The sequence below is a fragment of the Rattus norvegicus genome, chromosome 10 (genome assembly GCF_021556685.1).
Source record: "Rattus norvegicus strain SHRSP/BbbUtx chromosome 10, alternate assembly SHRSP_T2T, whole genome shotgun sequence".
Classification (NCBI taxonomy): domain Eukaryota; kingdom Metazoa; phylum Chordata; class Mammalia; order Rodentia; family Muridae; genus Rattus; species Rattus norvegicus.
In genome coordinates, this window is record NC_141543.1 from 105,141,961 (window position 1) to 105,164,411 (window position 22,451).

At 50.7% G+C, this 22,451-nt stretch overlaps 1 protein-coding gene and 1 long non-coding RNA gene across 4 annotated transcripts in view; one reads left to right on the forward strand and one right to left on the reverse strand.

Annotated features, from left to right (window-relative positions):
• Sdk2 (sidekick cell adhesion molecule 2) overlaps positions 1–22,451 on the reverse strand; it is a 276,864-nt gene that overhangs the window by 6,191 nt on the left and 248,222 nt on the right. For both annotated transcript variants that reach the window (NM_001413325.2, XM_087573277.1), the window contains 6 exon segments: positions 8,196–8,322; positions 10,040–10,178; positions 10,468–10,608; positions 11,749–11,913; positions 16,971–17,096; positions 19,941–20,102. In NM_001413325.2, the coding sequence (NP_001400254.1) occupies positions 8,196–8,322; positions 10,040–10,178; positions 10,468–10,608; positions 11,749–11,913; positions 16,971–17,096; positions 19,941–20,102 (860 nt within the window).
• LOC102547853 (uncharacterized) overlaps positions 19,697–22,451 on the forward strand; it is a 90,080-nt gene continuing 87,325 nt past the window's right edge. The window contains exon 1 of one of the 2 annotated variants that reach the window (XR_015632248.1): positions 19,697–19,829. This is a non-coding gene — a long non-coding RNA (uncharacterized LOC102547853). The remainder of the gene's footprint in view (positions 19,830–22,451) is intronic. The other variant, XR_015632249.1, reaches the window with a different exon arrangement.

The window sequence follows — 22,451 nt, forward strand, 5'->3', positions numbered from 1 at the left end:
GTGAGCCACGGTGTGGGTCTTGGGAATCAAACCAGGACCTCAGCAAGAGCAAGTGCTCTTAACCACTAAGCCATCTCTCTAGCCAAAACACAGTCTAACCTGGGTCTGTACTCTATGGCAAGAGATAAAATTTGAGCTAAAGACTTGGGAAGCCTTGGGCAGTGAGAAATGCAGATGCTCATCCATATATGATTCAGGACAAAAGCAAGCCAGTTCGGAAACCATCATGAACATAATGTCACCAGGGGATGGAGAGATGGCTCAGCAGTGAAGAGCATCTCCCCCTCTTCCCAGGAACCCCAGTTCAGGACACAGCCCCCACTCTATGCAATTTACAGCAGCCTGTAATTCTAGCTACAAAGGACTCTGGTACACTCTTGACTTTTCTGGGCTCCTACATGCATATGCACATGAATCACAGAATCACACACACACACACACATGAAACTTTCTTTTTTTAAATGCTAACAAGAGCTCCTTTGACTTTGGAGGCCGTCCTGCCCCAAATATTCCCTTATTCTTAACTCTGTGATGACATCCTGCAGTTCTAGGCACATGCTTCTCCTGCAGGAGGCAAGTCAATCTGAATTGTAAACTCTGAATTGTGGAGCTAAAATTACCACTCCCCCCTCCTCCACCCCCAAGCTTCCAGCGATGTTTTGAGAAGGAGTTAGACAACAGATGGAGACTCTGGGGAACAGAGCAGCTTGGATGGAGAAAGGCACACTTGGATGGAGAAAAGCCCAGAGGTTGCTACCAAGGCTGCCTGTCCTTCCTCACCCCCTGCCCACCAGTGTCCCCAGCTGGCTAATTCATCGCTTACACGAACCTAAGGAAAACATGTTTGTCAAGCAGAGTGCTCGAAACAAACCTAGCATGGCCAAGACCAGTGAGTTTGGGGCGATCCACTGTATCCTGTTTGACATCTGGAGTAACTGGAGGTGACTTTGTTCCCAGGTCTGAGCCATGGGAGATGGGATGCACAAAATGTTCTAGGGACAAAGCCCTTTGTGGTATCTAGACCCTTGAGAGAGGCAAAACTATGTTGACTTCTCAGGCAGGAGCTCCTGGGGAGGCAGGAGCTGCTGACTTGGCATTTCTGTAACTGATTTTCACACCTCTGTGCTGTGGCTGTGAATTCAGTCTGTGAATGCTAAGGCGACGGTCTCAGTATGCATGTTGCTAGAGTACTCTTGCTTTATGAATACTGTGTGAGTACTGATGTTGCATGGGTACTAGTGCTATGTGAGTACTGATGTGGGAATACTCCTGCTGCACCATGATGAGTATTGGTGCTAAGTTAGTACTGATGTTGTGGGAGTACTCCTGCTGCATCACGGTTACTGTTGCTAAGTGAGTACTGATGTTGTGGGAGTACTCCTGCTGTATCATGGGTACTGGTGCTAAGTGAGTACTGATGTTGTGGGAGTACTCCTGCTGCACCATGGGTACTGTTGCTAAGTGAGAACTGATGTTGTGGGAGTACTCCTGCTGCACCATGGGTATGGTGCTAAGTGAGTATTGATGTTGTGGGAGTACTCCTGCTGCATCATGGGTACTGTTGCTAAGTGAGTACTGATGTTGTGGGAGTACTCCTGCTGTATCATGGGTACTGGTGCTATGTGAGTACTGATGTTTCTTGGGTACTGTCAGTGAGTGAGTGCTCATACTATGTGACTGAGCACTGATTCTGTGAATACGAGGGGCTACTATGTGTGTACTAATGCTGCATGGGTACTGGTGTCATGTAAGTACTTATTCTGATGCTATGTGGAAGAGAGTCTTGATGCCCAGTGAGTACTACTGGTATGCAGGTACTGGTACTATGTACTGACTGAGTGCTGATGCTATGTTAGTGCTTATGCTTCATGGACATGATGACTTTGTGTGCTGATGTTGAATGCAGAGACAGAGGGTTTCCTGGGACACAGGTCTGGTGGGGCTTTAGCTTGGATCTGCCTAATTTTCTGATGTCCACCCCTGTGCTTACTCTCCTCTGGAGTTCCTAGAGGAGAATGAGAGCCCCTCCCTGCCTCCCAGGGAGACAAATACTCCCCAGCCATTGGCTAATTTCCCCTCCTTTCAATCCCACCATTCCTCTCCACCTTCTTGCACTCTCAGCTTCTCCCCCCTTGTAGCCTCCAAGCAGCCATCTTCCTCAGGAGGGTAGAGCCCACAATGGACAGCCCCTCCAGTCTATTAGCCTGGGGTTCAAGGCTGCACAATGTGAGCCTATTTTTTGTGTGTCTGCCCAGCTGCCTACCCAGAACAAAAGACATATGACAAGAGGGGTCCATTTGCTGAGGCCAGGCTAATACGCTGAGGCCAGGGGCTGGGGGTGGGTGTGGGGTGTATGTGTGTGGAGTGTGTGTGTGTGGGGTGGGTTGTCTCTCTTTGGAAGGATCTGCGGGTGTAGAGAACCAGGCTAGATCTTTCTACTAGCTTCCTGTCTTGAAGAGTTTGCCAGCATTTTCAAGGCATCTAGAATTCTGGCTAGCCCTAGGCTTACACATTTGGGAGGAGTCCCAGATCACGATGCACCACTTCTACAGTGCATAAGCCCCTGGGGTCATGGCCCTTGCTAGTAAAGCATGTTTGTGACAGTCACTGGCAGGCTTTCAGCCTTGGCGGACTGCAAGATGGTAGCTTGTTGCCTATTAGGCAAGAAGGATCCAAAGAGACAGGAGTAGAGTAAATGGTATTACTGGGGAGAAAGGCTGGGGTGGGGGCAGAGTTTCAGTGGGAGGACTCAGAGCCCGTTGGGAGAGATCACAAGGGGCCAGGGATTGCAGACTGCCTCAGTGATGTCACTGGAATGGGAACAGCCTCCCGCTGCTAGCCAACAGTGTGTGTGTGGGGGGGTTAGCATGGGGGGGACTGGTTTGGGAACGTGTTGGGTCCTGTCTCTTCCAGGCCCAAATCTGAAAGTCCATTTAGCGATGCCACCTCAGACCAGCAGTGCTATCTCTTGAGCACCTACTAGATGCCAGGCCCTCTGGGACAGTAGTCCTGACAGATGGGAAGGCTGGAAGTGGGGTTGGGGATGCTCAGGAGGTGGGGTCTGAGCTCTTGGCTAGTCCCTCCTCTAGTTCCCCGGGGTCAAGAAGAAGGGGGGAGAGGGTTGTCTCTGCCTCAGACTAACAGGGCAGTTCCCGCCTCCACCTCCCTGAACATCTGTTTCTTTTCAGGGTGGGGGTGGGGCGAGAAGAAAGAGTGTGAGGGGAGCTCCGATTGTAGCTTTCAGCCCTCTCTCTCTCTCGGTAACTCAATGCAGCGTCCCAGGAGCTGGCAAACACAAAGGGGGCTTTCAGGGACCATCCTGCCAGGCCATCAAGCGACTGCTTCAGTTCCCTGGCCTCTTAACAGCTTCTCAAAACCACTCAATCAGCAATTACTCGGTCGCAGGAGCGGGAGGGCAGACACCAGGCTGGGGGACAGGAGTGGGGGAGGGACCCAGAAGGAGGGCCAATTCTAGAGAAAAAAGCTGAAATCCCAAAGGGGAGGAGAAAAAGCCCCTTGCTTGTTTGCTCATCTCCTGTACCAGACTTGGCTGGATGAGGAGCTCAGGGTGTAAGAGGCAGGTTTGAGATCTGGGACCAGGCAGGCAGGTGATGTGTGTGGATGTGAGTGTGAATGTGTGTGTTTGTGTGTGTGTGTGTGTGTGTGTATGGTGTGTTTGGTGTGTTTGTGTGTGTGTGTGTATGGTGTGTTTGTGTGTGTGTGTATGGTGTGTTTGTGTGTGTGTGTATGGTGTGTTTGTGTGTGTGTATGGTGTGTTTGTGTGTGTGTATGGTGTGTTTGTGTGTGTGTGTATGGTGTGTTTGTGTGTGTGTATGGTGTGTTTGTATGTGTGTGTGTATGGTGTGTTTGTGTGTGTATGGTGTGTTTGTGTGTGTGTGTATGGTGTGTTTGTGTGTGTGTATGGTGTGTTTGTGTGTGTATGTGTATGGTGTGTTTGTGTGTGTGTGTATGGTGTGTTTGTGTGTGTGTGTATGGTGTGTGTGTGTGAGAGAGGAGGGGAGGGGGAGAGGAAGAGGAGAGAGAGAGAGAGAGAGAGAGTGTGTGTGAGGAGCTCAGGAGCCAGGGAAAGGGAGAGGGAGGGAGGGGGAGAGGTGTGTGTATGTGTGTGTGTCCCTGTTCTAATTTTGAGGACTTTAGAGACTAAAAGACCCCCCTCCCTCATCTGGGGTCCCAGGGGCTTTGTCCTGCCTGACCTCGCTCTAGACACAGTACTCTGGCACCGCCCCTTGGATATGCTAACCTTTGGGCAGAGTCTCTACCTTCTGCAGGGAGTTGGGGATTAGAGCTGGACTCAGAGGGTTGGGGATTTAGCTCAGTGGTAGAGCGCTTGCCTAGCAAGCACAAGGCCCTGGGTTCAGTCTCCAGCTCCGAAAAAAAGAAAAAAAAAAAAAAAAGAGCTGGACTCAGACCGGCACACACCAAATGAGTATCCACAACTTCCAGGAGCACGCCCCCACCCCCCTGTCACATGCCTTTGGGTAGTGACCTTTTCCCTAGGTCTCCTCAGTGCCTCAACTTCCTCAAACAGCAGGAAACAGAACAAAGTTTGGACATCCCTCTCTTCCTATAATTAGTCATTATGGCTTCATGACATCTGAGAATCGAGACGTGGGATTTGTTTGTGCACAGGTAGCCTCTCCAACAGACCATAATACGATGTCACAGAACATCTTTTACTTACTGCTGCAGCTACTAACATTGATATGTCTGGTGTTATTCAAACCTGGGACCCCTAGAGCTACCCCTAACCCTGTTAATATACAGGCAGCACCACTGGCCTGCTCTCAGGGACCTAGCAACTGCTTATGTCATCATTTACCGTGGTCAGGTGTGCTAGGTGTGTGCTGTAGATAAAAGGACCTGCCACCCACCCCAGACTCCGCCTGCACGATCTCTTTTTCTCTCTCTGCCTGCCCCCAACTTCTCTATGTCTCTGCATAGTGATTTCCCTGGCCCCGTTCTTTGAGACCAGTGAACCAGCTTCCAATAAACCCGCTTCTATACATTTAACTAGGCCTTAACTGGCTTATTTCATTGGCAGAGAAAACCTACTCTCTGGTACCATTTAGTGGTGTGGACCAAAGGCTGTTGAACGTGTATCCCAAGGAAGGAACCAGTGAATCAAAGAATGAAGTCCACAGAGATGGGAAGTCAACATTTCCATGTACCTGACCCCAGTAAAGGACTAGGAAAGGCCTAATGGAGTTTGGGGGGTGGTGTCTGGACTTTTTTTTTTTTTTTTTGGTTCTTTTTTTCGGAGCTGGGGACCGAACCCAGGGCCTTGCGCTTCCTAGGTAAGCGCTCTACCACTGAGCTAAATCCCCAGCCCCGTGTCTGGACTTTTTGAGGTGTTTATGACTGTCACCTCCCATTTCACCACCACTGTTTCTTATTGTTTTAACCTAGAAATAATCATAATGTCACCAGAACCTTCCAGGAATTTAGAGTGTTATGTACCCACAATTCTTAGGGCCCATCGTGACTCCTTGTCCTTAATAAATAGATGTGATTGGTCCCACACATTTTCTTTAAATGTTTTCTCATAGATTTGATTTCTTAAAGATGAGCTCGAAGCTGGCCAACCAAGGTCCTGCTAGGAATTGGATGTTAAGATCGGAAGACATCGGCTGTGGGCTCAGTGTTTCTTCTCCATTGAGATGCATTTGTGTGCTAAATATACATGTTTTTTTCCCCTGCTAAACTTGTGCTGTTATTTTGAAAATGAACTGGAATGCAGCCAGGCTGCATTTTCAGACATTTCACCAAACAAGCCACAGGCAAATTTCTTGGGGTGTGCTTTTCCTGTGCTGGGGGAGGGGGTGCTGTCTCGGGCATCTCTTGAGGCATGGCCCTGGGTCCCTGGGAAGAGCCAGCCTCTGCCTATAGCTCTTCACCTGCAGCTCCCTGGGAGCCTTTCTCACACTGCCTCTTATCATATATGTTTACTTTTAAATCAAATCGACATTTTGTTTGTGACTATCTCACAGGACAGAGGCGGGACAGACTTGTGTCAGTTTGGAGAAGGAGATTTGGGGGGCCTGACTCAGAATATAAACCAGGCTGCACATGCACACTCATGCACAGGGGATCTGGGGGAGGGGACCCCTCAAAGAGGCAGTGACTCAGAGCCACTGACGTTGAGGGGGAGTGGTTGCCAATCCTCAGGGTCCCCGAATTTGTCATCTGCCCAGGACAGTCATCAGGGTGGATATGCCACACTCCAGACCCTGATTGATAACCCAGAGAACTCTGGCAGGCCTGTGTGCAGCAAGGGTGTCTGAGGGACAAGGTCAGCTGTGCCACCTCCAGTGAAACCCTACGGACTCCGAGGAGCTCCTGCGGGGTGGTGTTGGGGGGTGGTGTTCAGATCCATGTCTCCATCACTGAGAATAAGGCTCAGGAGGGTTGGCCAGAGGCTGATGGTACAGCTCAGGGGTAAAGTTTTCATCTAGCAAGTGCGGGACCTTGTGCTCCGTTCCCAGGACCAGAGAGAGATAAGGAGAGGGAGAGACAGGACGGTTTGAGAGAAGTCAGAGACAGCTTCTCCCTAGGAATCTCCTGGAGCTGCCCTGAGCCGTAGGATGATGCAGAAACACAGTTCCCATGGTTGTCAAGCCTAGAAGTGCAGAAGGAAGCCATCTAGAATTAGGGGTCCTGTGTTCCTGGTAATTACAGAGTGGTAAAGTGGTCTGCCTGGGGTCTCTTTGGTGACACTTAAGAGCTCTGGGATGTGGTTATTTACTGACCACTGACAAACATTTTAATGACAGTAATAGAATGCAAGTATCACACTGGGAATAGGGGCCCTCTCACACCAAGTTCTCAGCGTCTTCCCAGGCACCCCCAACTCTGAGATGCTAGGGTCCCAGCCAACCTGGAATCTGGGTTCTCTGTGGTGGTCCTAAAGCCAGATGTTTGGTTTTTCAATAACACTGTTACAGCTGAAAGGCCTGATTCCCACTCCGTGCCTTTTCCAGAGCCTGCGAGGAGCCGGGTACCACATGGCCCAGCTTCCCCCTGCTCAGTGAACCATGCCACCTGCCTTGTGTGTGTGAAGGGCTACCCTCTGACTCCCAGTCAGAGTCACTAAGAGACAGAGTGGACTCCATGTAGGGCTCAGGAGTCTTATCACACAGCCAAGTGCTATCTTTTACATGAACACATCCCCCACAACAGCCCTCTGGAGAGATAGGACTATCTTCCAAATGTATTTACAAAGCTGGGGGGGGGGGCTGGGAAGGTGTGTAGTGGGTGGGAGGGATGAGCAGGATAGGAACAACTTCAGTGCCTAGAGCATGCACATGCATTGCCTTTAGTCTTTAAAGGTGGACTTGATTTGTTTTCTCCTTTTTTTTTTTTTAAATAAAGAAACTCCGAGGGAGAGAAGAAAAGAAAAGAAAAAAAAATAAAATAAAAGAAACTCCACAAGTTATTTGTAAAACATGACTTGGAGGAGTGGAGTGAGTGTTTGGTTCTCTTAGATGGCTTATTGGACAAAGCAGAAGACTTCTAGAAAGTCCTGTAGGCAAGGCTTTGGGTTAGGGTAGAAACAGGGTTCAGGCCCAACTCTATGGGTGGGCACAGTGTAGCTTCTGGCCCTGAAACTAAGGAGCTAGAATCTCAGGCTGTGCCACTGGAGCGAACTCCAGGATGGTCTTGGGTTTCCTACTCCATCTCCCCAGTGCTGGGATTATGGGTGTGACAGGTGTAAATGTTGCTGGAGATTGAACCCCAGGATTCCCACGTACTAGGTAAGTATTCATCCACTGAGCTGCTGGGACTGAACCCCAGAATTCCCACATCCACCAAGCTGTCCCTAGCCCCTCTTTTACTCACTCTTCGCTTCAGCTCCAAGGTTCCCCCAGGAGTCCGAGTTACTGAGAACCTGGGCAATGGTAACTGAGGGTCCAGGCTCTCATGGAGACTTCCTGTGACCGAGTGACCTTGACCCTATTTGCTCTGGGGCAAACTCTGAGCTGGGCTCAGAGGGGGTGGCAGCTGACCCATGAATGACTTCTGGATAGCTTCTCCTGCCCCTTTGGTCTCCATGGTCAAAGAAGGAAAGAGTGGGGAGGAGGGGAGGAGGGGGCTGTGCGATGGGATGCTCTTTATCCTTTCACCCACATTTGGTAGCGGCCACCGCCTGTCTAGGCTTGGGTTCTCGTGCCCCTCACCTGGGAGTCAGAGATCTCCGAGGGCTTCTCTGTCAGGCTGCTGCTCTCTGCCGGGATGAGGTCATTGTATTTGGTGACATCTTCATCAGAGTAATGTAGGCTGCCTGGACTGGGCCTGGGAGGGGACCTAGGGAGAGAAGGGAGTGAGGCTGAGAGGTAGCCTCAGAGAGGTCTCAGGGAATGCAAGCTACCAGCCCCTCTACTCTGGGTTCCTCCTTGTGACCAAACTGTGTTACCGTGGACCTTAGAAGGGGGCTGGGGGCTTAGAGAAAGAAGAGGAGAGAAAATAGGATGCCAAACTAACGTCCTTGAACATACAGGGCAGATGGAATGTGTGTCTATGTGCTTGGCACATACATGTGTGTGCAAACATTACTGAGACCATTTCAGCTTGAATCTGGTTTGGTGAAAACAAGATTTTTCTCATTCCCATGGGGGCATAGAACATGCAGGCCTCTATGTGTGAGTCCTATGAGTAGGAGGGGAAGGGGGACAAGGGGAGGTTGGGCTGTGGGTGAAATGCCCCCTTGTTCCCTGTGGCAGGCCCAGGAGCCTGCCCAGCGGGGCTGTGGCAGCAATGCCAGTCATGGGTGAATTTAACCACAGCTTCAAATGCTCCTTTCTTTGGAAGGCTGGATTGGCGAGGGATGAGAGCCTGCCTGCTCCGCCCTCAGCCTTCCCCTCCACCCCCTTGGAGAAGTACCCATGGCTTATCCCTGCGAGAGGAGACAGAGAGAAGCTTTGTGAATTCGCTCAAAGAGGTTGCCCGCTCCCCCTACCCCCCCTGCCCCCCCCCGCCCCAGCCTGCTGCCTCTACTGAACCATGAATGTCAATACGCAGAGGCTGGAGACACGAATCATTTTGGCTGTGGCCTCAACCTCCCTTGAGCTTTTGGGAGCATACAACTGCCCAATCCTATCAGAGAAGGAGCAGCTGGGCCCCAGGAGCATCCCTGGTCCTTGGGAATGGGCAGCCTGGTGGGCTTCAGGGAAGAATATCCAGGAGAGACTGGAGTCAGAGAGAAGTCAGGAATGCTAGTCGGGTCCCCCCAAAATGGCCTCTATTCTTCATTGCATAGGGCTTTAGAGAAAGGACCCCATTTGACGTGGGCTGGCCTCAAACTCTATGGAGTTCGGGGCTGGCCTTTCAGTACTGATCCTCATGGTTCTGCCTCCTAAGAACCTGCCAGGATTACAGGGATGCACCACATCCAGTTTCCACAGTGCTAGGGATCAAACTCAGGGCTTCAAGTGTGCTAGGTTCTCTGAGAGCCAAGTTATATACCTCAAGGCCTTCCCATACTGACTGCTTCCACAGGCTGAAAGATGGCGGCAGGTTCTTGACTTTACTCCAACAAAAGTAAGCCAAGCCCAGAGAAGAAGTCTTCCCCTTGCTAAGAAAGGCTAAGCAATGGGCCAGTCCCTGGGACCTCTTGCTGTGGTGCCTCAGCTGGGTCCAGCTCACCTCAGGGGTGTGTGGCCACCTGTACGGGCAGTTACTGTGCTCCTGACTGCCAACAGCTGCAGGTTGGTTTCCATGACGTTGTCCGTTTCTGCACTCTGCAGCTGCTGGCAGAGACTCTTAGTATCTGCCTCCTCGTGGATTTTCTAACATTCTCTAAACTGTGACTGGGTTTGGTGGGACCAACACAAAACCCTAAGTATCTTGCTGGGGTCCCACATGACCTTCTGCTGACGATTGCCAGTCCTGGAGCTTGAATGCTCTTTCTCAGGGAAGGGGAAGGCATGGCATGGTTCCGTGCTCCTTCCCGGGCCATCACTGCTGGACACTGGTGTGTGGCCCTCAAGTCTCTGTCCTCTATCCCCACGTGCAGGCACAGTACCTGGTGTACAAGCCATTCTTCCTGCAGAAGGAGTTCTTCACAGACAGCCGCCGGTTGTTGAGTTCCAGAGCAGGAAAACTGCTTTCATCCAAGCTTAGCATCTCCCCATGGCCGAGTGCTCCTGACTTGGTATTCCCACCTGAGGGCAAAGTGGTGGTGGGGTGGTGGTTGGTGGAAGATTGGTACCTGTCAGACCACACGGCCATTCCTTACCAGCTCTGTTCTCCCACTAGGCTGGGATGCTCCCTTTTCTTGCTTGTATCAAGACCCTGATTAGAGGTTGTGTGGAGGAATTCACCCTCCTGAGAGGGTGCATTGCTAAGGAAGAGATCTTTCCAGCCCCCAACATAAAGGAGATCCTCAGGAGTCAAGCCTGCCATGATAGGGGTGGGTTGGAGGGTGGGAGGGGGATGTGCAGGGTCGCTCACCTGCATCTGTCTTCTTGGAATACTTCTTGCTCTGACCTCGGATGATGAGTACGAAGACCAGGAGCAGGATGAAGATGAGACCCACAAGGGCAATGACCACCAAGAACCACCATTCCTCATAAAAGGGGCTGGCTTTCTGGGCTGCAACAGGGGTACAGTGTCAGGACCTGCAAATTGATTCTCTTCTGCCCACGAGCCTTCCTGGTCCATCTGGGGATTCCACCGCCTGCTCATGGACGTTATCAGTAAGTGGTGTGTGTGTGTGTGTGTGTGTGTGTGTGTGTGTGTGTGTATGTGTGTGTGTGTATGTGTGTGTGTGTTCATTCCAAAAGTTCCAGCTCTGATCTGCTGGCAAAAGTTTGCTTGGAGGACCATTTTAACAAGATTTTTATGGTTTAGTTGATTGAGGATCCCTTGGATTGATTAAGGAAGAGTGCTGGGATTGATGAATGATGTCTGCCAGGGGATCAAGAAGGGAGAGTAGCAGTATGTTAGCTGCCTTTTTTGTTTTTACTCTCTTGCCTTTGGGAAAAAAAAAACTTTGATGGAAAGATTCCAATTTGTGTGTGTGGAAAGATGCTTCTCTGGTCTTTAGGAAGCCTGAAAGAACTTTTCCCAAATTATAGTGAATGTTCTTTTATTGTTGTAGTTGTGGTTTGTTTGTTTGTTTGTTTGTTTTACTGATGGCAGAAAGCTAAGGAAGTTTATTTTCATCTCAGACTCTTTGTATTTCACAATTTGGTGCAATCTGGGCATAGGAGCAATATGTGGGTGGAAAGTGGCTGAGTTGCTAATGGCCAAGCAGAGAGCAGAAGTACAATCTTGAGTTGAATTTCTGCCTTTATATTTAAAGGGGGGTCAGTAACTGAGTAGGGCACTCAGTGTAGGTCAAGTGTCCTGTGTGAACCCTAAACCGAATGAGAGGAATGAAAGAAAGGGGGAGTGTGGGGCAGTGAACATGGCCCTCCTGGGTACTGCCCAGTGGGGTCTTAGAGGCTAGCAGTATTAGCCCATGGCCTACCTGGGTGCTGCCTGTTGAGAGTGGGGTGAGGTGGTTTCCATAGAACCATAGTTTGTGGCCTGGCTGGCAACTTCCCCTGAGGCTATGAACTGCTATAGGCCTGGGACCCAGAGCTCATGGTTAGAGAAATTGAGGGTCAGTGCATTTGTACAACTACCTTGATACTTCTGCTGCCCAGTGTCTGCCTTCTTCCCCCCAACCCCTAGCACGTCACTAGTTCTTCCATGGACTTTCTGACCTGTCATCCTACAGGCTGGTACCTGGTACAGACTGGGAGGGGCTGCTGGGAGTGCCAAAGCCGTAGTCATTGACTGCGATGACCCGGAAGTCGTAGCTTACGCCTGGCTTCAGGATGTCCATGCTGAAGGTATAGGAAGTCACCTCCTTGGGGATATCCTTGATGAGGATATCCCAGAGCCCCTCATCTGCAGGAACAAAGAGAGGAGGTACTGTGAGGTGGAGGAGTCTTGGATCCCACTTGATCTGGTTCTAGCTGCTACTCCCTGAGTGTGGGTCCCATCTAATCAGTGGCTTAACACATGGCTCTTAGGATGATCTTGTGTAGGTCTTAGAGACAGATACTTTCTGAGAGGGGGTGCCTCCTCTTCTTTTCTCTAAAATGAAAACATCTATAAAACATTTGAAGGGGCTGGGGATTTAGCTCAGTGGTAGAGCGCTTACCTAGGAAGCGCAAGGCCCTGGGTTCGGTCCCCAGCTCCGAAAAAAAAAAAAAAAGAACCAAAAAAAAAATTTGAAAAAATGTACCATGCCGTAAATTCTTGAACAACCGATACAGGCTGGACACCCTACTTGGAGAAACTAAACTCTTAACATCAATATGCTTGTGATCTTAGCACTCCGGAGGTCAAGGAAGGAGGATATCAAGTTTGAGGCCAGCCTGGGATATGTAGTCAGACCTAAAAGAATAAAAAAAAATAAAATCCAAAATGCTCCCATAAAGAAACATTTTGAGACCTATAACATCTCAAGTGGAAAGACTACACACCATAAAACTTTACTTCATGTATAAAATATTCAAATAGTGTATAAAATTAACTTTTAGGCTATGTGTATAAGGTATATCATATAAGAAAACTTATGTTTATATGTGTCTATCTAAAACATATTAGTATATTTACATATATATTATATATGTGATTATATTCTTATTCTATATTATATTCTCTATGTAACATACATATACTATAGAATATATATTATAGAATTAATTCTATAAGATATATTGCATATATGTGGAAATATTCTTAAACTGGAATATATTCCTAACTTGAAAAACTTTTTATTTATTTTTTGACTCCTTTTGGGCTATATAATCTCCTTTGTCAGGCTGGCTGGATGTGGGATCACTAGGAGACAGGTCTGGGAGTGTTTCTTTGGAGGCTTAAGTGAGCAGGGAAGACCCATCTCCGACATGGGCGGTGTCCTCCCAGGCTGAAGGAAAGGGAAAGAGAGAGAGTGAGCTGAGCACCAACACCCTGCTCTTCCTGCTCTCCAACAGTGGACAGAGGGCTAAACAAACCCATCCTCCCTCTCTTAGGTTTGGTTTTGTTTGGCAGTCTGTCACAACAATGACAGACACAATACGCACTCCTACTTCAAACAGAGTAAGTAGTGTTGACAGATAAACACGAGGGGAATGCTTTTTTTTTTTTTAAATTTTGAGGTAGGGTATTTGTAGCCGAGGCTAGCCCTGTCCACCTGCCTCAGCCTTTCCAGTGCTCGGGTTATAAGTTGAGTCCAGGAATGGGGCCACCATCTCCCAGCATTCCCTGCTGCAGCAGCCCTGGCTTCACCCTCAGGGAGCTCATTCTTCTGAACTTCTGAACTGCTCTCACGAACCAGGGCTGGCTTCCCAGTTCCAGAACATTCTATCCTGGATTGAAGGACTCTGTTGCTCTTACCACACTTTCCCTCAGATCCAGCAGGGGCATCCAGGACGTAAGTAGCCACTGCTGCCCCAGCATCATTAGAGAACATTCTGGACCAGTTCGCTGCAAGCCCAGTCGAGGGCAGCCTGTCTCTTTCCATCATAGACCCTGCCAGTTTACCTAAGCCTGCATGAGGTCTGTCTGTTCAGAGGTCCTCCCAGAAGGACCTGGGTCCTGAGCCATAGCTGGCAGTGTGCATGTGTGCCCATATGTGTATGTGTGCATGTCTCTGTGCCTGTGCATTTCTGTGTGTGTGTGTGTATGTGTGCATGTGCACATGCATGTGTGTATGTGCACATGCATGTGTGCCCACAAGCATGTGCCTGAACATGTGGACGTGTCTGGGTCTCTTCCTCCATTGCTCTCCACCTCATTTTTTAAGACAGGGTCTGTCATCAAATCTTGAGCTCGGAAATTGGCTAGACTGGCTGGCCATCTCCACCCGCCTTCACCTCCCGGTACTGGGGTCACAGATTTTTCCTTAGCTCTTATGTGGAGGCTGGGGATGAGAACTCGTGTCCTCATGCTTGGGAGACAAGCACTTTACCTAGTGCTTTACCACTTTCTCACCTCATCATCAGTACTTTGAGTATCTACTTGATTACTACCTACGTTATTTTAATTTTTAAAAATTGCCTTTATTTTATGTGCGTTGGTGTTTTGCCTGCATGTATATGTCTATATGAGAGTGTCGGATCTGGAGTTACAGACAGTTATGAGCTGCCAGGTGGATCCTGGGTTTCGAACCCCAGTCCTCTGGAAGGGCAGTCAGTGCCCTTAACCACTGAGCCATCTCTCCAGCCCTCTATTTTTTAATTTTTTGAGACAGAGTCTCACTTTGTAGCCCAAGCTGATCTGGCACTCATAATCCCCTGCCTCAGCCTCTTTCCTTGTGCCAGCACATCCTGTTTCCCAACTGTCTTTTTGTTTAATCTCCCAGCACTCTCCCTTCTCTGAGGCTGTGAAATCCTTAAGGGTTCACGTGTCTTTGTACCTTTATAAATTGGCACTTAAGCTCAGACACCTTCGAGGTGTGTGTTAAATCAAGGAGCTCGAACATTGCCCTGTGTTTCTCATAGCATTATCGTGCAGCTCAATGCGGACCTCAGTGCTTCGTTCCTTGGGATGTAGTGGGGCTCAGATCCTCGTGTGACTAATGTAACAACAAGGCCTCCCCCACAGCAGCTGACAGTCCTGTGTCATACAAACTGACTGTATGTAACAATGACAGGGGGTAAGGACATCTTCTCCCATTTGACAGATAAGACAAGGCTCAGCGAGCTTAACTCATCTTGCCAAGGTCACGGTGTCATTGCTAACAGTGCTGGTATTTTCTGCTGAGTTACCTGACTTTTTTTTTTTTTTCTTTTTTTTCGGAGCTGGGGACCGAACCCAGGGCCTTGCGCTTGCTAGGCAAGCGCTCTACCACTGAGCTAAATCCCCAACCCCGAGTTACCTGACTCTTGGCATTGGGTTTCCCCGGGGTACCCAGGAAAGTGCTGGGGTGCAACTTATGCTCGCTAATCATTTATGGAGACTCCTGCTGCTGCCTTCTAGAGGCTGAGGTCTCCTGCCTGCTGTTTATACCCACTCCCCCTTCACTGTACCCCACACAAACAAAGGATGGGGACACTGAGACCAAGCCAGAAGCTGCTAGAATGCCCCTCAGTGGCCTCTGTCCTCAGAGTCAGCAGATGTGGGAGCCAGTTCGCAGCTCTGTCAGTCCCAGAGCCAATCCTTCCCTTACTCGCTCTGCCTGAGAGGTCAATGGTTTGAAGAAATTGGTATGTCTAGATTAGTATCTGTAGCATGAAGCACAGCAATGCACGGGTATTTTGTCCACTTTCCAACAGGTTTAAGGGTTGTCCTAGCATCCTCAGGGTTCACTCCCCCTCTTACCCACTGTCTGGTCCTCCCTAGAATTGCTGACTTTTGGCCCTTCTTGGTCTGTCACGGAATGCTGGCTCAGTCCTTCCTCCGTTCCACCTGTGTGCACCAAGTCACAACCCCCAAACTTGGAAGGGTAGCAGCTCATGCTGGGCCTCCCAGGAAACACTGGAAAAGCAACAGGCTGAGGTCCCGGGCCAACATTCCATAGCCTGGCACCAGATTGGCTGACTTTGGTGGAATAAGCAGGCACAGGCCTTGGTGAAGAGATGAATGCAGAGGCTTCTGGGCCAACTCAACAGCCGGCACTGGAGGTCCAGGGAGGGACCATCTGGAGTAGGGGGAGAGCCAGCACCACTTGCAGTGCGGGCGGGTGGGGGACATGGTGCATCCGAGTTTGCTAGATACTTAGCTAAGGTGGCCCGTGATGGTTGGTGTAAGATTAGGGTAATGGTGGGTGGTGGCTTCCAGGACCTCCAGAATAATTAACTCTTTGTTACTGGGGTGACCCAGCCACCCTGAGGAATGTGCAACCTGTGGTGGGGGTGGTTCAATTCTCAAAGTATTGTGGGGAAATGGCTCACGAGTGCGTACACACACACACACACACACACACACACACACACACACAGAGTCAACTACTGATAAGTTCCCCTATTTCTGACCTTAATCCTTATTTGACTTATCTTTCTCAACTTCTATCTCCTAGGCACAGATCCTTAGAACACAAAGAGCAGGCCCATAGCTCTTGGCTGACTTGGGCTCCTCTGATTAGCCTGGAAACCCAGCAACAGAGTGAGCTGGGGCTTGCAGAGTAATGGAGCCGGAGCCGGGAAGCAGGTGCAGGGCCGATAGTGAAACAAGAGTGGAGAGCAGCCCCTTCAGGAGCGACTTATCAGCTGCTCAGGGCCTGATGGCTTTGGAAGTCCTTGTGATTCGATTTCAGGCTTGACAGGAGAGGTCGGTAGGATGACAAAGTGAGTCATAAGTAGGACATGGGCATTTAGCTAGCGTGAGCCAAATCTTACTTTTCTAGCTTCATGCTCTTCACGGGCGTGCGTGCGTGAATGAGCGCGCAAGTGTGTGTTTGCATAAGAGTGTGTGTTTGTCTTTGTGTGTGTGTGCACACGTGTCCATGCATGGGTGTGTGCACTTGTGTGTGGAGGTCAGAGGGGGACGTTGAGTGTCTTTGTTAATTGCTTTCTACCGTATTTCTTGAGACAGAGTCTCACTGAAACTAGAGCTTGCCAATTCTAGCCAGCAAACTTTAGGGGCCCGCCCAGTGCTGATATTATAGATGTGTGCCACCATGTATGACTTTTTTATGGGGTGTTGGGGATCTGCAGTCGGGTCCTCATGCCTGCACACTTGACTACCTGGCCCTTTCTCTGGCTTCTTGAACAATTGAGCCTTAGTTGGTTTGTACAAGGTGCTGACAACTGTTGTTTGGGGGCCTGCTGGGAATTCTTAAACAAGAGTCTAGCTCTAAGGAGAGAGCCCTATCCTCTACTCCCTAATTCTAGTTTCACTTACAATAACACACATACCTTCATGGATGGAGGATAGAAACAAGCCCGAGGGTAAGGAGAGGAGAAGGGCAGGGTGTGGGCCATGGAGGAAGATAGCCCAGGCTGGGCAGGGCGTACCTGAAGGCCTGGCCTCTATTACATAGCGTGTGATGGGTCCTTTGCCAGGATCTCCGCTGGACCAGTGGATGGCAATGGCCGAGCTGTACCGAACAATGATTGGTACTCCTGGTGGTCCTGGTGCACCTGCAAACACCCCATAGTGTATAAGGGCACCTGTGGAACCAAGAATGGCCTCCCTTTACAACAACCTGTGCTGGTGGTAGGAGGGGCTGGGCAACCAGATCAACTCTAGATGTAGAGCCTCCAGGACTTCTTGCAAATACTAGGTCTGAAGAGTCTCTCTTGGGCCAGGCCTGCCAGGATGTGACCACTGTCTCTTCCTGTTACTCCCACACCCCACATTCCGAATCCCAGGGCAAGGCATGGTGGGGTCGATGATCCTGGGGTGAGCTCTAGAGCAGAGTCAGAGGACAAAGGCATGTAAGACTCGCCAGAACTTATTACGTGATCCACTTGCGGAACCCTTCAGGGGTGCCTCAGTTTACCAATCTGTAAGGGCCTTGTGGAAGGAAGTCTTGAAAGGAGATACCACGGTGGGCAGCAGAGGTGTTCAGACTGATAGGAATGAGGTCTGTCTGAGGGAGCGAAGGCCCCTTTAACATTTCCTTGCCTGGCAAGGGAAAGATAATGCCCATCGTCTCCGTCTTGTCTCTTACTTGAAATCTGCTACCCCCACGTGCATGTTAGGCTAGGTGTGGAGAGAGCAGGCTCCGTCCCTAGGAAGGAGAACTTGGCAGAAGGTGTGTCTTGCAGACTGAGATATCGGAGAGGGAGGGTAGAATAGCAGACGGGAGGAAGCTTGTGTTGGCAGAGGACTGGGCCAGGTATCTGTCTGTGCAGCATCCCAAACACCTCCTGGAGACTCCTGCCATGTGTGGTCCCAACCAAGGTTGTCTCCCAGTAGACACGATATTAACCATCCCCGGAGCCTAGCACACGGTAGATGCTTCCTGTCTGCTCGTGGTACCAGGGGTTGAGGCAGCAGGGCCTGCATGTGTGCAGGCTGATTGATGGCCTCCGGCTGCCAGATAGGAAGAGAACACAACTCCGGACATCTCACCAAAGCCCTCTGGGACCCGGGGAGCTGTTCAACTCAGGCAGGAGGCTGGAGACTTTCCGCACAGCTGGATACCTCATTGCCAGGCCCCAATATCCATTCCTGATGTCAGTTTTGGAGAGACTCAGTTTCCCTGTCTTTCCCTTCTCTAAGGAGGATCCTGCCTGCAGCCCATGAAGGGGAGACAGGAGCTGACAGTGCGGTGCAGCCTGGACTCCCTGCTTTTCACTCTGTATAGAGCACTGCTCAGGGCAGAGAAAAAGGCTGCCACTGGCTTTTCTGGTGAGCCGAGGACAGCTGGGCTGGTGCTGTCCCTTATAGATCCCTCCTGGTTAGATTGGTTTTCTTTCTTGGTACCCTCCACCCCTCCTCCATTTCTTGACCAACATCTTCCCTATCTCATGCCACAAACTCCAAGCTGGGACTCTTTAAACCCTAAGTTGGAACTGGCTGTGCTTGGGTGGCCTGCCATTCGCCGTCTCCTAGTTTTTAAATCCCAGGAAGTCTCAGAAGAAAAGCAGAGCTGGGACAGCAGCCTTTCATGGCCCTGCACATCACGTCCTTACTGAACGAGACACAGGGGTGACAATCCCACAAGCAGGTTGAAGGCAAGAGGACCTGGGCTCTCCAGCTCTTTCCTTCTTCTAAGCCCATACTCTGGAGAAAGTTCACTGTCTGCTGATGGCCCTGGGACACAGAGGGGAAGGAGGTGACCTTCGGGAGGAAGTTGGGCTGGGCCTGGCTGGATTCTTCCTCAAGAGAGGGTACGGGCAGCAGGGTTGCTTAGGAATTGGTTTTTACGTTCAGCATGGGAAAACCTGATCCCATGTCAGGGCCAGTGGAGACTAAACCCTGATCAACCCACCAGGGTGCTGGGTGGAGAGTGGGAAGTGACAGAGACCAGGGGCAGTGACAGAGAGGATTAGGGTGGGACCCCAAGGGTGGAATACTGACTGGCCTTCTAGATGTAAAAGCAGCTGGGAAAGCTAGTGACACACATCTCTGGGAGGCAAAGAGGCACAGGCAGGTGGATCTCTGAGGGTTCAAGGTCAGCTTGGTCTACAGAGTAAGTTCTAGGGCAGCTGGGCGACACAGGGAAACCCTGTCTTGAAAATGGGAAAGGAGGTGTTGGGTGCTGGGGAAGCCTGGCTTCCAGAAGGCTGCCCGTGCATCAGAGAGTTAACTGGAGGTGGTGGTGTCATTGTGAGAGGGAGATGACTGCATCTCAGGGACACCAGAAGCTCTGTGTCCACCCAGGGAGTGTACAACTGGACAAGAGCTGGGGGTGATTCTTCTGCACCCTGCTCTGAGAGCCGCAGCTGGGTGGGGGAAGGGGTAGGTACAGGGAAGTGGTTCTGGCCAGGATGGAGGTTTGGACATGTGCCAGGCTGCTTCCTTCCTGGACGGAGGTGACAGGCTGAGGTGACCAAGGCTGAGGGTGAGAGAAGAAGGAAAGAAGGAGCTATGGAAACCTCCATGGCTGTAGTGGCTTTCCCTTGTAAAACCAGCACTTGAGTGGCTGACCCTGAGGACCGTACATAGCAGGTCAACCTGGGCTCTGTATTGAGACAGACCCTGTGACAGCCTGGGAAGTGTGTATGGGCCTGTGGGGTGAGAGGGTCTGGGTCAGTCCAGGCTCAGGCTGGAATAGCCCAGGGACTTGGATGTTAATAACCAAGCCCAGGATGAGGACAAGAGCGGAGCCTGGAGGAGGGACAGTGGAGGGAGGAGGAGTCAAGAAGAAGGAGAATGGAGCATGGAGGAGGAGAGAGAGGAGCCTTGGGGCAGGAGATGGAGGGGTAAGTAAGCTTCCAACTGTCCTCAGAGCTAGCTCTAGACCTCCTGGGTCTCTCTCACTTGGACCCCGGGGATGTGGTGCGAAGGACAGTGTGACGTCCCCTCTCTCCTACCTTCTCCAGGGCCCGTAGTGATGTTAGCTTCAATCTCAGGCCCGTAGGTGAAGGTCTTGGCTTTGATTCGGAAACGATAGGTCATGCCCTCGGCCAGATCCTTCACTTTTAGCCACAGTGGACTGTTCCCCTTCACGTCCACTGTCACAATCTTGCTGACCCCTGTGGGGAAGGAGCGTGAGTAGGGGCTGCAGTAGCTGGTGGGAACAGGGCCACCAAGGCCACTGGCAGCTACTGGGAGGTGGTGCTGTGGCCTCCGTCTCTTGAAATCAGCTGAGCTGTCTGTCATGGGAGCCCACAGGCTGCCAACATTGTGTCAGGAACACGGCTCTGAAAGAGGGCTCAGGAGAAAAGACTCGTGGAGCTGGAATGGCACCTGCTGACTACTCTAACCCCCATCCCAGCCCAGTTCTACCCCAGTCCTATCTTCATGCTCTTCTTGGCCAATGAGAGCCCAGCTCCAGGGGCCCCATCATCTGTAACCATGGGGCTTTTAGGGTTGAAGTTTTAGCACCTCGGGTCATGGCAGTCAGGGGTGGGATGGGGGCTTCCACAGGTGGTTCTGTGTGCTCTGCACTTTCCCAAGCCCAGAGTCATCTCCCTGGGAGTCAGGACCAGGCTTTGCTCTCTTATAGAAGGTGTCTACTGGTCACCACAGAACCTGCCGAAGTCCTGAAGTTTGTTCTATAGTGTGTGTGTGTGTGTGTGTGTGTGTGTGTGTGTGTGTGAATTCCCTCGAAACTAGAGAAAGTGCATATCTGTGTGTGCGTATATAATGCATATATATGTACATATAGATGTACATATACATATATATATGGTTTTGGTTCATTCTTCCAACAAGCCAGAGGGTCAGGAGCATCCAAACACATAGTAAGTACTTCATTTACTTTTTTAATTAATTAATTAATTTATTTATTTCCCTTTTTGGTTTTTGAGACAGGGTTTCTCCGTGACCCTGGCTGTTCTGGAACTTGCTCTGTAGACCAAACTGGCCTCAAACTCAGAGCTCTACCTGCCTCTGGTTGCCAAGGTACTAAGATTAAAGGCGTGCACCACCTCTGCCTGCTACTCCCCCCTCCCTTTTTTGCTTAGATGCTAATAATCCGGCATCGGGCCCAGGAGGGAGAAGAGTGGAGCAGTGGATATTTTGCTTACCATGCATGTCTGGGTACCACTTGCATGCCTGGTGCCCAGGGAGGCCAAAGAGGGTATTGGATTCTCTAAAACTGGAGTTATACACCTCTGTGGGCTGCCATGTGGGTGCTTGGGAACTGGCCCTCTGGGGCGGCAGCCAGGACCCTAAACGCCTGAGCCGCATCTCTAGGCCATATTTATTTTTGAGACAGGGTCTCTAGTGATGCAAACTGGCCTCAAACTTACTGTATAGCTGAGGACTCTCTGATGTCCCATCTCCCTGCCGCCATCTCCTGAGTGCTGGAATTATGGGCCTGAGCCACCATGGCCAGCATATGTGGTGCTGAGGATGGGACCCCGGACTGTGTGCGTGCCAGGGAACCACTGTACCAGTGGAGCCTCGCCTCTAACCCCTTTCACTTACTGAGTGAGTTCTCTTTGATACTGCTGAGCAAACCCCTTCCTGGCCTGCACCTTGGCTTTCTCTATAAGAAAAGAGGGGACTGCTGGCCTGCTGCAGTGACCCATTCTAAATGGAGACCCTTACTCAGGAACCTATAAGGACACACAGTCTAGACTCTGATGGAATAAGATCATGAGAGGCCAAGGACGACATTTCTCCAAGTGGGAGGTCTCTGGGTAGGTCAGGTAGAAACCGCTGGGACAAGAGCCTGTCTAGGTCCCCTGCAGCTTGTCTTCTTGACCTCTGACCTAGCCCCATTCCTGCCTGCGTCTCTTTCCAGGACCTGCCTCCCCTTTGGTTTTGACACAGCCCTGCTCTGCAGGATGGGCTGCTGGCACCCTGGTGGTGGCAAACAAGACTGAGGACCACTGTTCTCCCGCACTGACCCAGAACTGGAGCTGCCTAATGTTCCCAGGCTCTCCCCTTGTTTTTACCAGGCTCCAGTGCTAGGAGTCTCTCTCTCTCTCTCTCTCTCTCTCTCTCTCTCTCTCTGGTGTGTCCAGAGAAATGGTGGTCACTTCCTGCCACCGGGTGTCACTTCTAGGGCAGTCTTATCCCTATGCCTTGTTGTAAGCAGCCCCAGCCACTGAGAAGCCCAGCCTATTTCTTGCCTGTGAGTTCTCTTCAGGTAGCTGTGGAGATAAAACTGTGGTAACTTCTGGGGACGAATGCTCACCCCTGGCTTGTTCCTATCAGCTGTCACTGGGCTGTACTGGGTGAGAAAGCTGGCAGGTACCTGTTGCCAACAGGCAAGGTTGCCAGTTCAAGCCCTTCTGAGAACCCCAGGGAGGATCAGGGTCTGGGTGGAGAGCCCGGGAAGGGCAGGGGTGGAGAGGGAGAAAAGAGTCTGAAGATGTGCAGATGATGACCTGGGCTAGGACAGTCATTTGCAGAGCAGGAGTGTGGTAGAT